At 42.6% G+C, this 16,365-nt stretch overlaps 1 protein-coding gene across 1 annotated transcript in view; it reads left to right on the top strand.

Annotated features, from left to right (window-relative positions):
- Positions 1-16,365, top strand: part of b4galnt4a (beta-1,4-N-acetyl-galactosaminyl transferase 4a) — a gene marked incomplete at its 3' end in the record, with an annotated part of 189,151 nt that overhangs the window by 156,680 nt on the left and 16,106 nt on the right. The window contains exons 8-9 of the mRNA XM_080504793.1: positions 4,556-4,634; positions 10,377-10,528. Coding sequence (XP_080360919.1) covers positions 4,556-4,634; positions 10,377-10,528 — 231 coding nt within the window. The remainder of the gene's footprint in view (positions 1-4,555; positions 4,635-10,376; positions 10,529-16,365) is intronic.

Consider the following 16,365-nt stretch of genomic DNA (forward strand, 5'->3'; position numbering starts at 1 on the left):
TTTTCCTGAAAGTCTTTGTTTTCTTTCATTTTATTCAAGTTTTTGTCATTCCAAAGAACATCCCTCTATCTTCTCCACACCAATTTTGAGTACACATAGAAAAAAAACTAAACAAAACAATAACACAGAGACAAAGCCTGTATGCAGAGCTTTAAAAAAAAAAAAAAAAAAAAAAAAAGGAAATACCCTTGAATAGAAAGTTGAAATCCGCTCACAGTGGTTTAAACACAAATATCCCTTCTGGTGCAGCTGAATTACATAAACCCAAAATGGAATTGGCACAGAACCGGCATACAGAATGACTACAGACCAGAAAGGGGGAAATAATATGAAAGGATATCTGACAGTAGCTAAAGGAAAAACACAAAAGTCAGATTTTTTCATTTGTACACAAAGCTCTCTGTTTCTTTTGATCTTTACTGTTGCCGTCTGTTTTTTTTTTGGGTGTTTTCTGGCATCGTATCGTCGCTAAAGTAGGTCTGATTTCAGCCTTCTTTAGAGTGTCTTGTGTGTATTTTGCCGTTTTCGAGAAGCAGAAGGACGAACAGCCTCAGATTCGCCCGGTCATCCAGCGCAGTTCATACATTTTTTTTTTGGGTATCGTCTGTTCGATCTTGGCTTCACGTCGACGTCTGCGGTCGGCGTGACTCAGACGGCGTCGTCCCGGCCCCGACATTAGATTATCCTGCAGATCAAGTCAGATTATGGGCAGTGCTTCCACTGTGGGGAGCTTAAAAAAGAAGGATGAGCTCATTTTAACACTGAGATTCAATCAGCTTCAATTTGGCAATTTGTCCCATATTGACCTCTTGTTGTGACCGGTAGTGGCGCCCTCCTTACATTGATCACGTTTAGCTTAAAATGCACTAAAACTGTGTATTTTAATCAATATAAATGCTATTTTTCCAGTGATTTATCGTCAAAACTTACGGCCAATAATATTAATCCTCTCTTGGTGCTCAGTGAAGGTTTCCTCTTCGCTGACGACGAGATGCTTTTGCGTTTTTGCCAGCCTGGAGTTATTTATTGATTCATATGTGTGTATTTTTACCAACTTTTCACAATTACTCGCATGAAATCTTTTGGGAGGATTTGTCATCATCCGAGGACGGATCTTATTATAACAGTGTCCAAATTAATCTAAAAAAAACAAATAAAACCCTTGGAATGTCCAGTGGGAGACTAGAGATCAAAGGAGATCACGTCTGTTGCCATAGAGATGCACCGGAGGGCTGCAGCGGCCCGTTAGCCGTCTGCTAGCACACTGCTAACCCCCCCCCCCACCCACACTCCCAGCCAATCGCATGCCAACTCACTCTCGCGGTGCGTTCAGGTAACACAAAAGAATGGGACGACACAACCGTCATCATTTCACCCTACGATGGCGTTGGCAAAGGTCATGTGACGCTGCCATGAACGATAACAAAACTAGCATTAGCCTCGAAGCCACGCGGTCATGGCGAGTTTATACAAACATGCACGTTTTTTGTTTTTTTTTTCCGGGACATTTCACCGTATTTTGCAGCAGAAGGTTTCATTAAAATAGGTTTCATGTTGAGATTGTCGTTAAATTCGGTCGTGATTTTAGTTCTGTTTCTGTTGAAATCTCAACATTTTCATCAGATGTACTCCAGAATCACTATTTCACTAGCGCGGCCCGCTCCAGATGAAATTGCTCTTTTCGCCGTGATCTTGGAATACAGCAATATATATATATCATTTCTAGCAATTTATTCACCCTTTCTTAACTTTCTGCGTGTTTTCCTCGTACTCTTGCCGTTTGTTTTGTTCAGCTTAAAGTGTGAGGTTAAGACGCGCTCGATGGCGAAAGGTCAAAGCGCGATAACCCGGGATCTGAAAGCGGCACTCGGGTTTGCCAAGTGCCATTTTCAAGCGGCTGCAGGACGGAGATACTCCCTATTCATGAGGGGGTGACCTTAGCACACTGTCACTGCTCCCCTGCACCTGCAATGATTTATTGGTTACAGGACGCTGGGCAGGGCGGACCAATCGCTGGCGTTTATGCGCCGGGGCGAGGCGTCGGCGCCCCTCCCCCACCCCCCCACCCCCCCTCCCCCGCCTCCTCAGCCTTTGTCCTTTCATCTGTCCTTTCAAAACACATATATATCTATATATCTATATAGATATATAGATATATATGAGATTTCGGAGTTACGTGATGCACCTGAATGCATCACCCCTATTAGTGGCATGAAGCTCGTTCACCCTTAAAAAACCGCAGCTTATCATCTGGAAAGTATAGCGTGTGTATATGTGTGTGTGTGTGTGTGTGTGTGTGTGTGTGTGTGTGTGTGTGTGTGTGTGTGTGTGTGTGTGTGTGTGTGTGTGTGTGTGTGTGTGTGTGTGTGTGTGTGTGTGTGTGTGTGTGTGTGTGTGTGTGTGTATATATTTATGTATATGTGTGTGTGTATATATATTTATGTATATGTGTGTGTGTGTTTGTGTGTGTGTATATATGTATATGTATGTGTGTGTGTGTGTGTGTGTGTGTGTGTATATATATATATATGTATATGTGTGTGTGTGTGTGTGTGTGTGTGTGTGTGTGTGTGTGTGTGTGTGTATATGTAGATGTGTGTGTGTGTGTATATATATGTGTATATATATCTATATATATCTATGTGTGTGTGTGTGTGTGTGTGTGTGTGTGTGTGTGTGTGTGTGTGTGTGTGTGTGTGTGTGTGTGTGTGTGTGTGTGTGTCTGTGTGTGTCTGTGTGTGTGTGTGTGTGTGTGTGTATATATATATATATGTATATGTGTGTGTGTGTGTGTGTGTATGTATATGTGTGTGTGTGTGTGTGTGTGTGTGTGTGTGTGTGTGTGTGTGTGTGTGTGTGTGTGTGTGTGTGTGTGTATATATGTGTATATATATCTATATATATCTATGTGTGTGTGTGTGTGTGTGTGTGTGTATATATATACACACACACACACTCCTGTGTAAGTGTTTATCCTCGGAGTTGACTAAAGGGTCTTCGTCACGTAATTGGAATTGAATTGGGATCAAAGTGGGGATAACACTTACACAAAGTGTCTTTGTTTTAATTTTGTTTTCATTTTGTCGTCTTTCCAACTAAAAAGAAAATGTGAGAAAAAATAAATAAACAAAAAGAAATAACATCGGTGATTCACGAGCTACAAAAGGGAGGAAAAAAAAACAAACAAATCGGAAGACGAGCGACTTCATCGAATGTTTTACGGATTAATAAGCCGCAGCAAAGCAAACGAACAGGATTGTCTTCGTAAGGAGACGTTTTCTCGCTATAATCTTTGAGCGGAGACAGACGATGCATAAAAAAAGGGCCACAAATGATCACAAATGATGTCTTTATATGCGACCGATGTTTACAGTACATGTAGTGTGTGTGTGTGTGAGTGTGTGTGTGTTTTGAGAGTTAACGACGCGTGGGCGTCTCTCGTTCCCGAGCAGATGTCGTCCTATTACCGCGATGTTTTCTTTTTTTTAAAGAAACACACACAGTAAAAAAAAAAAAGAAAGAAAGAAAGAAAGCAAAACACAATTAAGCATCATCACTTAGGACGACATACACAATTAAACTTAAAAATCGGAACGTTCACTGAGTCCGACCAGGGAGTGTCTCGTATTTTTATGTAAACATTTGCATATTTATTTATTTATTTATTTATTTGTTCATGTTATTTCATGCCATTTCACAATACATATATATATATATATATAATAATTTGTCATCCATACATGAACAAAAGGGAACAGAGAGAGGATTAATCTTGTGTTATCTGTTCCTATTAGCACTTTTCAACAAAATGAAATCATATAATTGAGTATTTTTGATACATTTATAAAACTGGTTTGTTCATATACTAATTGGATGTGTTTTGTAAGTTGTGAAAATCTTTAATCACACATGTTTGCGGCTCTCGATATATTAAAAAAGAAAAAATCAAACTTTTTTTCCCAATCGAATTTTGTATTTTGTATTTTTTTTTTTGGGGGGGGGGGGGTCCAAGTGTATCTACAGCCAGTATTTCAAAATGGGTAAATAATCCTAGAATCAGTAGGCAGAGAAATACTGGTGCCCCGGATGAGTGTGAAATGTTGATTTATGTGCGCCATCGATCGCCCCCCCCCCCCCCCCCCCGGCCTGAGAGAGAGGATTTGATTCAGGACCTGAGGCCTTTTAATATTGTGGCTCGCTGCCTCCTCGTTCGCCGCCTCGCCCCGGAGCTGATGGTTCCATTCCAGGCTGATTAACCCCTTTTATGCCCAATTGTCCCAAATTGACATTTGCTTTTGGTGTTTTTTTTTTTTTTTTTTTTTTTTTTTTTTCCTCGTGTTGAACCGTTTCCCTCGCTGCTCCCGAGATCTTCATTACACCGTCTTTTCTTCTCCGCCGACCCTCCGCACAGTAGCAAGTCGTTATGTTTTCACAAGAGAGGAGAAGCGGCAGCGACTTGTAAAGATTCTTTCATTTTGGCAGCACAGCGTCTCAACATCACCTCTCTCTCTCTCTCCCTCCCTCTCTCTCTCTCTCTCTCTCTCTCCCCCTCCAGTCTGATCTCGTCCAGACGGTACTACTTCGAGATCCTCCACAAGCAGGATGACAAAGGCTCGGATCACGTGGAGGTGGGGGTAAGTACCTCCGCCCGGATGTGTGGGAGTACACGTCCCTGTTACACTTTGCTTTTATTTGGATCTTTCTCTCCTCCTTTCTTTCTTTCTCTCCGTCTTTCTCTCTTCCTTCCAACCCGCCTCCCCAAGGACTTCCCTCACCAGGAAAGTTTCCCTTTAACCTTTCATCCTCCGCTCATTCAGAAACTTTCAACCACTTTCAGACGACATTAAAATATCCTTCAAGGGTTTTTTTTGGGGGTTTTTTTTTTTAAATCCCAGAGTGTTTAAATGTCAGGATGAATGAAACGGAACGTTACGGCATTAAAATGAACGGATATCTATTGGAAAAGTGTGAAACTCACCAAATGTTGAGTTGAAAATTCATGATTGATTTGGTGTGAATGAGTCCAGCTGTCAAAATACTATTGATTACTACTGACTGACTGTATGAGGCAATATTCGCCCCAAAGAGATAAGCTAAAAAATAGACAATTAGACACGTAAGGAACATTTTATCATTATTATGGTATTTTGTAATTCTCGGTCAGTTGTGTTGATTGGGTCTAATATCAGCGACGTCAAACTTGAGGCCCGCAGGAGGCTAGGAAATTGTAAAAAATAGTCCAAAGAAACCATTGATTTAGTATATAGTATATAATTATAATAGTATATAAAGTTATAACACAACCCTGAGACCCCAGTGATGCTGGCTTTGAAGCATTATGCTATGCTAGTTTGCTAGCATTAGCCTCAAAGCCATCACTGGAAAAGTTATTTTGGACACTTCCCTACGTTTTGCATATAATTATCAACTTTATTTTCAGTTTCTAGTCACTTTCTGTCCTGAAAAGACATAATCACCACTTATACTCTGCCATGATAAAGAAAAAACAAAAAAACACCCCTGGTGTTCTAATAAAATGTTCTAATTAAAAGTATACGGCTTAATTGTTGTGACGTCGTGCAGAAGTTAGCATTTATAGTTCAACATTCTCAGACTTGTGGATTGACAGAAGGCTTTTTCTTTTCTTTTCTCTTTCTTTTATGAAAGGAGATGTAAATATTTAAATAATAAATACATTTTGAGTTAGACCATCTATGTCCCACTAGATGTTTCCCTCCAACCTTTTCCTTCCATGGTACCAATCATTCTGAAATCTCTCTCTCTCTCTCTCTCTCTCTCTCTCTCTCTCTCTCTCTCCACCCACCCCTTCATCTGTCGCTCTCTTTCTTCACCTCCTTTTCCTCCCATCCGTCCCTCCCTCCCCGGCTCTCCTCTGCACCATTTCATCCCTCAGTAGTCGTGTTCTGCACCTCAGGCGAGGCTCAGAGACGGGCGGGGCTTAATTTCAGGACGGCGTTTCAAACGAGAGTGTGTGTGTGCGTGTGTGTGTGTGTGTGTGTGCGTGTGCGTGTGTGTGTGTGTGAGTGAGATGCATCCCTTAACAAGCCTCAGGTTATCGTCATCATGGTGACCATTATCATCAGCACTGCTGTAGTTGCACCCCCCCCTCCCCCCCCTAAAGAAACTTTGCTGCTGATGCCTCTGTCGTCCCCGTGGCTGCATTTTAGGTCCCGTTTCCATGGCAACATTCCAAGTGAAAGCAGATCGCTTGCGCGTCGGGCCACTAGGCGGTGCTGCCGTACACGCGACAACAGCGTTTCTTGTAACTGCATCGGGGGGGGGGGGGGGGGGGGGGGGTTTGGTGCCGCAGTGTTTTTTGGAGCCTGAAAATTGTTTTTGTTTTATTTGTTTTTGTGTGAAAACAGTTTTTTTTTTTTTAACACGGGTCCCAGAGTGGGGAAATTGTAAAACCCCGGCTCAAAGTCGGCATTAACGATCATCTGTGGAGAAAAGATGACTTAATCATCCCCCCTCTTCCCCCCCGCCGCGGTCTGTGATGTCATCAATCGGGGACTACAAGCATCTGTTGGAGCTGCAGATGCTACATGATGCTAACAGCAAGTACAGTAGGGCCATAGACTTATAGAACTATAATTATCTAGTTTGTGAGCAGGAATCTACTTCTAAATTTCTATGTGGTCGGTCTTTTTCTGCGTTTTTTGGTGTGTTTGGTGAGTCACAGCGCCCCTAAAGGCCTGGCATGCGTACTACACGGCTTGAAGCCTCGTGTTGAACCGAGTGACGAGTGGACGGAGTGTTTTTTGGCTGTGGATAAAAAAACATCTTTTTTTTCCCTCGCCGTGTTGCTGAACCCCAAACGTAACAAAACCTTAAAAAAAAAACATCGGAAGGCTTTTGTCCTTGTTGCTGTTTCTTGTCACTCGCAACTCACGACTCTGGGAGCAACGTGTCATTCTTACTGGATCGGGTGGAAAATATATCTTCACTTTATTGACGAGGAGTCTTTCTGAGGCTGATGGTGAAATGATGGATGTGACAGGATGAGAGGTGTGAACGGCGGCGGTGAGGGGGGGGGGGAATGCATCGAGGGGCACCAGGCGCTGCATTGCAGGTATTTGAAGTCGTGTCGGTTCCGGATGCGAGACGTTTCTCGTGCCGGAAGCCCCGTCGACTTGTCTGGTAAGTGGTTCTCCAGCTTCCACAGCTACAGTGCCTCACATTAGCATATTAGCCATGCTGGAATCTGACGGCCCCGTTTTTTTTACAACGTTTTCAAGAGAAAACGCCAAATTCACGTTTTCGATGGACAATAAGAACAGTAATTCTTCTTGTTCTCGCCATTTATAAAGCTGAATTGTTCTCGACAAGCATGCGTGGTTCTGTTACAAAAAACAACCAGATGCGCCACCTGGTGGCCCAACATGCTAACTGCATCCTTTTTTCAGCGTTTCTGCCGTTTCCCTGAGAAGAAATAAAGTTTTTGAAGCCTGATACTTCGGACTTACAGGATAGCGAACATTTGTGTAACTCTGTCACCATGGAAACCACCGGATAACAAGGTTCTTTGACCCACCGCTCGACTCCTTCCAATCGTTTGTCCTGGTTCGTTTTAATTGCTCCATGTCGTCGCCATGTTACGGTGGAATCACGCTACCGTCGGTTCCCATTCTTCTGTGCTACTTGAACTCGCCGCTAAGCGTGTAGTTAGCGGCGTGAAGATAGCGGCGTGGAGTTAGTGGCGTGGGGTTAGCTGTGTGGAGTTAGCGGCGTGGGGTTAGCGCCATGGAGTTAGCTGTGTGGAGTTAGCTGCATGGAGTTAGCTGTGTGGGGTTAGCGGCGTGGAGTTAGCGGCGTGGAGTTAGCTGTGTGGAGTTAGCTGCATGGGGTTAGCAGCGTGGGGTTAGCGGCATGGAGCTAGCGGCGTGGGGTTCGCGGCGTGGGGTTAGCTGTGTGGAGTTATCTGTGTGGAGTTAGCGGCGTGGGGTTATCTGTGTGGAGTTAACTGCGTGGAGTTAGCGGCGTGGGGTTAGCAGCGTGGGGTTAGCTGTGTGGAGTTAGCGGCGTGGGGTTATCTGTGTGGAGTTAACTGCGTGGAGTTAGCGGCGTGGGGTTAGCAGCGTGGGGTTAGCTGTGTGGAGTTAACTGCGTGGAGTTAGCGGCGTGGAGTTAGCGGCGTGGGGTTAGCGGCGTGGGGCTAGCGGCGTGGGGCTAGCGGCGTGGGGTTGGCAGCGTGGAGTTAGCGGCGTGGAGTTAGCGGCATGCTAGCAGACGGCTAACGGCGGCGTCAGCCCTGGACCGCCACCGTGTCGACAACGGCGGAATATCTGACCTTCCCAGGAGGCGTTGGATCGCAAAATCTAATGTATTCGTCATGTTTTGATTACGAGTTTTGTGGGTGGGGTTTCAAAAAGTTGGTAAAATACACAATCGCACCAACTACTTCTGGTAGTCATTCAATCTCTGCTGAGGAAATAGTGTCGAGAGGAACTCCACTGAACTACCCCCCCAAAAAAAAAAGAAGAAGAAAAGGTGAACCTCTCTGACTCTGATGTTGTTGCTTGGAACCGGGACAGAATCCAACAATGGCAGCCAGTAAGTCAACAAATGCCTGGATGGTTTTTATTTATTTGTTTATTTTTTTTTCTTCCCATCCAAATACATTCAATTCCAGCGGCTCCGCCTCCCAGATCAGTGAGCCGCTCTTTCCCAAACAACAGAGTCAGAGCCAGACTCTCCCACCACACATGTTCTGTAATCCAGTCTGCATAGACGCCAAAAGATGACAGAACGCCCCCCCACACCCCCCCCCCCCCACACCCCAGGTAACAACCAGGAGTCTGAAATAGTGCCACCGCGCTCCACAGCGCCTCTCGGCTCCGAGACGGACAAGTGGAAATCATTTAAAGTACTTATTAGATTATGCGGCGGAATCTATAACTCTAATTCATTTTGAGAGAAAAGCTCAGACGTTCCGTCTGCGAATGGAAAGCTCGCCAGACTTATTGATCCTGTTCTGTGTTTACGTCTCGCAGCTTTTAAAGGACAAAGTGGGTTGAGATCGCTTCGCGTCTCTTCCATCACTGGCTGTGAAGAAAAAGAAAAAAAAAGTTAGTGAAAGGGTTCCGGAGTGGCGAGGAAGAAGACGTAGAATAAACTGCCTGAGATGAAGCTTTAATTAACCCTCGTCTGTAAAACATCTGTCAGTGGAACGGAATAATCCACACTACATTGTGGTTTTTACGTCAGAGCCGGTGTGTTTTCAAAAAGTTCCACCTTGGGACCCTTTTTAGAAATGGCAACGTGTGGATGGAAATTATAATTTTTTTAAATTAAATTAAAGAGTCAGATTAAATTTAATTAAATTAAACGTATGTATTTGTTTGTTTATTTGTTCATTCCCTACCTTTCTTTAACTTACCCTCCTTTTAAAAAAAAAAAAAATTCTCTTATTTTTTTATTGTATTTTTTTCCCTTCCCTACCTTTGTGTAGTTTCCCCCCTTTAAATTTTTTTCTTTTAATTTGATTATAATTTTTAGGATTTTTTTATGGATGGACATTTTTTTTTTTTAATTAAATTAAAGAGTAAGATTAAATTAAATTAAAATATAAGTATGTATTTGTTTGTTTATTTGTTCATTCCCTACCTTCCTTTAACTTATCCTCCTTTTTTTTAAATATTTTTTTATTCTCTTATTTTTTTTATAGTATTTTTTCCCCTTCCCTATCTCCCCCTTACCCCCTTAAAATATATATATATATATATATATATTTAGTTAATTATCATTTTTATGATTTTTTCCCTTCCCTGCCTTTATTTATATTTATCCTATATTTTTCCCATATTTATATTAATTTATCCTCCTTTAAAAAAATCCTAAATTTATTTATTTATTTGTTTGTTTATTTATTTATTTATTTATTAAATTCATTTTCTTAGGTGTTTGGCTTGGCAGTGGGTGGGTTTAATTCAGATTTTTGTTATATTTCACACTATATATGTCACTGTTGTTCAAAATGTTCGAGAAATAAAGTACAAAAAAACCCAAAAAAGGACTATTAGGGGTTAAAAGAGTCCACATGAGTGCACTATATGTGAAAGTCTGTTCAACAGAACCTGATACAATAAAAAAAAGTAGGGATGAAACCAATAACCGACATGCTATTTAAACTTAATGGCGTTTAATAAATGCTGCTATTAGCACTTGGTATCAGCAGGTAGCTAAGGTTAGCACTCATCCCTGATAAAGTGATATCGGTGTATCGAAAACCAAAAAAGTAGCCGTGAGCAGAAGTTATTGACTCGCGTTGAATTGAAACGTCTCCCCGAACACGGAGTGGCCTCATTATCGGGTTTCGCGTTGAGCGTCACGGCGACGCCCTTGTTTTGACGCAGGCGTTTTTCAGCGAGGCCGGTGTTGACCCCCCGGGATCGCACTTTTACTTCACGCGCATAGTAATTTTTCCCCCCGATCCCGACGGACGTGAAGACCGGAGGAGGTTCCTTGACGGCGGCCCCATTCTTCCCCATCCAATCGGGCGGCCAAGGTCACAAGACGCGTCGGCCCGTTTAGCTTTCAGGTCACACAGCCAGGAACTCGCCAGGCATCAGTCACGCTCCAGTTTGTGGCAGGTCCGGCAGTATGGAGGGTCTGCGATAGTAGAAGAGTAAAGAGAGAGAGAGAGGTAGAGAGAGAGAGAGAGAGAGAGTAAACCCAGTATGTTTCTTTCAGGCAGCCAAAATCGCAGCTCTTTGGAGAGGGAGGTTATAAAATATTGGACAGCGGGTCTGTCAGGCACTGGCACTTATTTGGCAAGAGATATTTTGGGAATCCACAAAACTCCAGAAATCAGTCACTCTAGGGGCGGGCCATGTTTAAATTCTGACACCATACCTCTCTTCCTCCCCCAGAGAGAGAGAGAGAGAGAGTCATGGCCCAAGGACAGGGTTTGTAATACTCTCTGTCCAAGAATCCAATATCGTCTGAGCAACTGCACAAACAAAAAATGACAGAATCTCCGAAACGTGTCCAGTTTTTAACTTGTGGTGCAACTTTATGGAGTCGACGTCATGATGAGTGAGCGTCTCGCCCAGAGACCAGACTTCACTTCGTTAAAGAAATACAAGCCACCGTGGACTAATGTGTTTATTTTTTTTGGTATTATTTCATAATGCAACACCACAAAGTGAAATCATACAGAACATAACAGTATAAAGTGGTGAATAAAAATCAATCGGTCAATAATAAGAACAAGAGAATAAAACACTGCTGGTCAGTATTGTTTGTTGTGTTTATGTTTATAAATCAAATCCAATTTTCAGTCGGTGTATTCAATAACAGTGAGTACCAGTCCTATGAGCTCTTATTCTGTTTTATCTATATACCATTTTTTTTTTTTTTATTATCGTGAAATTACTTTTTTCTTACATTTCTTATAGTGAAATACATTTTTTTTAATTATTCTAAAATTTAATTTTTTTGAATTTTTTTTATTGTGGAATTACATTTTTTCTTATTGTGAAATTATTTTTAAAAAAATTCTTGTGAAATTACTTTTTTCTAATTGTGAAATACATTTTTTTCTAATTATTCTGAAAAAAAATTTTTTGAATTTTTTATTGTGAATTACATTTTTTCTTATTGTGAAATTTTAAAAAATTTTAATTTCTTGGGAAATTACTTTTTTTTCTTATTGTGAAATTACTTCTTTTTTTTTTTTTTTACATTAGATCCCTTTTCCAATATCAGGTAATAAATAATCCAGTGCAAATCAGTACAATTTTAATAACCGATCTCTCGACTAACATTTTTTATTTCTTTTTCGTGTTGCCGGGGCGACGCGTCAACATAAATACGAAGATTCGTAACAACGTACGTCGATGCGTCGCATCCAAGATGGCGACTAGTTGACCTCCCGCTGAGGTCGACCGCTCCCGTCGGTAAATGCGCCGTCGAGTCGGAGCGCCACCTACTGGATATGTAGCGCGACGACAACAGAGAAACATCCTGATATCTTATGAGTAACAACTTTTCGAATATAAAAGTTTTCCAGGTTTGACTGGTCGTTTCACATCTTTGCAACTGTAATTATTCAAACATTCCTTATTCATTTACAAAGACGAACTCTCAGACTCAGGGGGGAAAAAAACTAAAAGCTCTTGAGCAGATTATGAAAATAAAGAGGAAACAATCACTAAAAGAAGCCGTCGACTACGTCCGTTAGAAAACACACAAGAAAACTAAACGAATCTATTCATGGAATCTAAAATTACTTTTCACGAAAGAAGAATTTTAATGTATGGTGCCAGGGTAATCTGAATTTTTTATTATTTTTTTTAAAAAGGAGACAATGAAAGGTGTGTATTCCCTATTGGGACACAAGACATCTGAGGAAAATTAATGGAATAATTATTATTGTGATTAAAAAAAACCCTGAAAAACAAAAGGGGTAAAAAATTAAAAAACTGCAGTGAAAACCTGACGTCTAAAAAGGCAGTCGTTGTAGTTTAACGTGTGTGTGTGTGTGTGTGTGTGTGTGTGTGTGTGTGTGTGTGTGTGTGTGTGTGTGTGGGCAGTTTGAGATGTGGCCTGCAGTGAGTGTTAAAACCATTAAAAAAAAAAAAAAAAAGAAAACTGCCTTTAAACCGCCGCCCTCCATAAACCCGCCGTCGCTAATTAAGCTTTGACTTTCTTCCCTTCTTCCTCCCTCTCCCTCTCAATCACGCCGTTTAATGGCCGACCCCCTTCCCTCATCCTGTCACGGCGGCGGCGAGTCGGAGAAGGTCCCGCCTCCCGCCGCCGGCGCTCCACATGGTAAATAAGGAAGTTAATGAAACCGTCCGCCGCCGCCCCCCCCCCCCGAAAAACACTTCATTTAGAATTAATTGGAAGGAAAACATGGCGGCCGGGTTCGTGTGAAGCGTCGAGGCGGAGGGATTTTAGGGGTCGTTCACTTTCTTCATTCAAGTCTCTGCTCCCGAACACAAACCCAGTGAAAACAGAGAGAGAGAGAGAGAGAGAGAAAGCAGGGTGGAAGAAGGGTTCTCCTTTCTTTTTCTTTTTTTTCTTAATCGAGCGGCGCTCGTGTTTCTCGCTCCTCATTTCTTTGTAGAAAGAAACACTAAACAAGCACATTACCGCAGGAACAGTCCACCTCTGACCACGAGAGAGGGAGGGAGAGAGAGAGAGAGAGAGAGAGGGAGGTGAATCCACACTATCTGCTCTTTAACAAACGAGAGGGCTTCTCTGGATTTATGCGGCCCTGGGCTCGCGCTGTTGTGGGCTGGTCACGGTAAATCTGCTATTTTTGTCAAGGTGTGAAATGTATTCTGCTGCTAAATCACACACAGGGGCCTGACTAAGGAGGCGGCGTGCCACACACACACACACACACACACACACACACACACACACACACACACACACACACACGGAATCCTGTGCACAGTCTTGATTTGCTGCAAGACTTTTAGATGCTTCATTATATTGTTTCTTGCAGTGGAAACCTACTTTGATGTCTGAGTGAGAGAGAGACTTCAAAGGGTCAAAGGGCAAGAGGTCGACACGTAAATCGTTAAAAAAAAAAAGTGTGTACAACTGTGACAACTTGTCAACCATTCTTTTGTGAGCAACCCCTTGGTTTCCATGGTGACAAATGTGGCGTCGGCGAGGGCGTGCGCTCTGCTGGGTGAACGTTCTGGTTTGTTATGTTCTATACCGCTAACCGAGATGATGACATCACTGCATCATGTGACATATCAGAGGGAACGGAATTGAAAACGGAACATTTTGCTCTCTCTCTATCTCGCGCTCTCTCTCTCTCTCTCTCTCTCCCTCGCTCTCTCTCGCTCTCTCTCTCTCTCTCTCTCTCTCGCGTGCTCTCTCTCTCGCTCTCTCTCTCTCTCTTGCTGTTTCTCTTGCTCTGTCTCTCGCTCTCTCTCTCTCGCGCGCGCGCGCGCGCGCTCTCTCTCTCTTTCCCCTCAGTCGATAGGCGTCCTGACGTGAAGCACGAGACGCCGGTTCCACGTCGCCGGATGCCGAGCGGCAGGCGTCGTCTCCCATGAAAATGCTTGCTTCTGTTCACTTGTCTATTGAAATGAGAGCGTGATCATTCATGGTTTATTCTCACGCCGCTGCGGTTGGTTTGCTCTTTTATTTATTTATTTATTTATTTACTTTTGTTACGAGTTCTTGTCAACTCCCGCTACATCAAGGTTGGAGTCGTACGAGCAGCCGCCTGTGTCGTCACCGTTGGGGGGACATATTTGCTGGGAGTGTGTCAGGGAGTCTCTCCTTGATGCTCGGCTGCCAGCCGTCAGTCACTCGGCGCCAGCGAAGCTTCGCGCTGCAGGATTTCCATTACCGCCGATGTTTAAATCCACTCTCTGCTTCCCTCGCCGCCGAAACCGTCACGAGTTCCCCTGCGTTTCATCTGTAAAGGAACTTTTTCTGGCATCTCTTGTCTTATATCATCTTATATAGCGTATATCTTCATATATATATTTACATAATTGGGTTTTAAAGTCCCAGTGAAATGTAAAACACTACTTTGCAAAAAAAAAAACGATAGTTGGGGTTCTACTTGTAAGGTTCCTCCGACTCTGCCCCACCGCTGTTGTCGCATAACAAAGTTATTTGAATTTTGAATCTCCAGCCGAGGAAGTCGGGGGAATCCTTCTTCGTGGGCGTGACGTCAAGAGTTGTGCAGATCTCCATCTGTTGTGTTTATATTGACTTGTTTCCCTCTTAAATATCAAAGTTTAACAGTGTTTTGAAGTTATAGTCGGCGTTTTATGAGCCTTGATGAAAGATTGAGCCTGGAAAGACCGAGAGAGGAGAAAAGGAGCACGGGCGGCGGGAGTGGCTAGCAGGAGCCGCTAGTTTGGGTGGCTAGCGGCTAGCGGGAGCCGCTAGCTCGGGTGGCTAGTAGACGATCTGGACTCATCTTTGGTGATTCCGCGCAGCCGGAAAAGCTTCGACATGATCCAGGAAGCCGGTCGTTCTGCCAAAAGTCAGGAGCCTCAAAGGTGAAAACTGGCGGCTGCTGAGGCGAGGAGACGAGGACAAATCGAGGACGAAGCGTCTTCTGCTTCCTCAAACATGTTCCAGACGGGGTCACCGATGGCAGAACGACCTTCTGTGTCTTCTTCATCAATCACTGGGTTTGAAATGATGATGATGATGAAATATGGTTAAATTCAGCCTCTTCGTCATCAAATCTCTGATCCTCCATAATGTAAACACAACTTGGGCGTGTGCACAACTCGTGATGTCACTCTATTATTGTCAGAAGCTCCGCCCAGCAGAGAAAATAACCGCTGTTTATCGGCTATTTTCTCACAGATTGCCGCGTTTTAACATTTTACCCTTCGGCCAGTTAGCATGAAAAATGTCCCTGGAAGCGACAGCCAGAGTGTTTTGGAGGTCGAACTTTCATTTCACTAGGACTTAAACAGTCTCCTTTCAATCCAGTTCTTCCAAATTGAAACTTGTCTTGAATGCAGAAGTATTCACTGCTTGTTCGCTACCAGACAACCTTCCAGAAATAACAACCACTCGAGGTAAACAAATAGAACGAATGTGTCGGGAGGTTTAAGTGTCTTGATTTTGGTGCTCGATTCAGAGTTTTCTTTATAAGAGCGTATTGCATTTTTATTTATTTTTTAGTTTGAAATCTTAAAATTAAGCAAGCTTTTTTTATATAGCACTCTCAACAAGAGTCTATCAGAGATTTCTGACCTCCACTGAGGGTCGACACTAATTATCTTGTTTGGTGATCACGTGACTTCATTTCATAACTTCAAAGAACACAAGATAAGACGACATATTGCAAAATGACAATTTTCCATTCTATTCTATTGAGCAAAAGATAAAAGTGAAAAGTCTAAAAAATGCACCATGAGCAAATCGCACATTATGACATAGATTAACCGCATTTTAATCTCGCTTTAGCCAAGAGTTTAAAAAAAATCAGGCTAAAAATAACATGTGCATACATAAAATGAAAAAAAAAATTAATAATCACAAAATAAATTGTTTGTATTTTTTGTTATATTCTCTTTCTCACTCTATCCATCCTTTCATCTTCTATACCGCTTTATTATTGCTGCTTTCCGGATAAGGTGGCCAAAAAGGTTACGTTTTCATCTCCATGCATTTATTTATTTTTATTTCTAATTTATTTATTGTTTGTACGTAGTTTACCAACCTTTCGCAAAAACCACTCGCCCGAATTACATGAAATCTTCAGGGATGTTTTGTCATCATCAGAGGACAAATTTATTAGATTTTAAGACGTTGGCGGCTAACCGTTTCCGAATAAAACCCCAAAAACTGCAAGAAAAAAAAATGGTCCCATGCGAAACGGATGAGAGAGGCGCTTTG

The sequence above is a fragment of the Blennius ocellaris genome (assembly GCF_963422515.1).
Source record: "Blennius ocellaris genome assembly, chromosome: 11".
In the NCBI taxonomy this organism is placed as follows: domain Eukaryota; kingdom Metazoa; phylum Chordata; class Actinopteri; order Blenniiformes; family Blenniidae; genus Blennius; species Blennius ocellaris.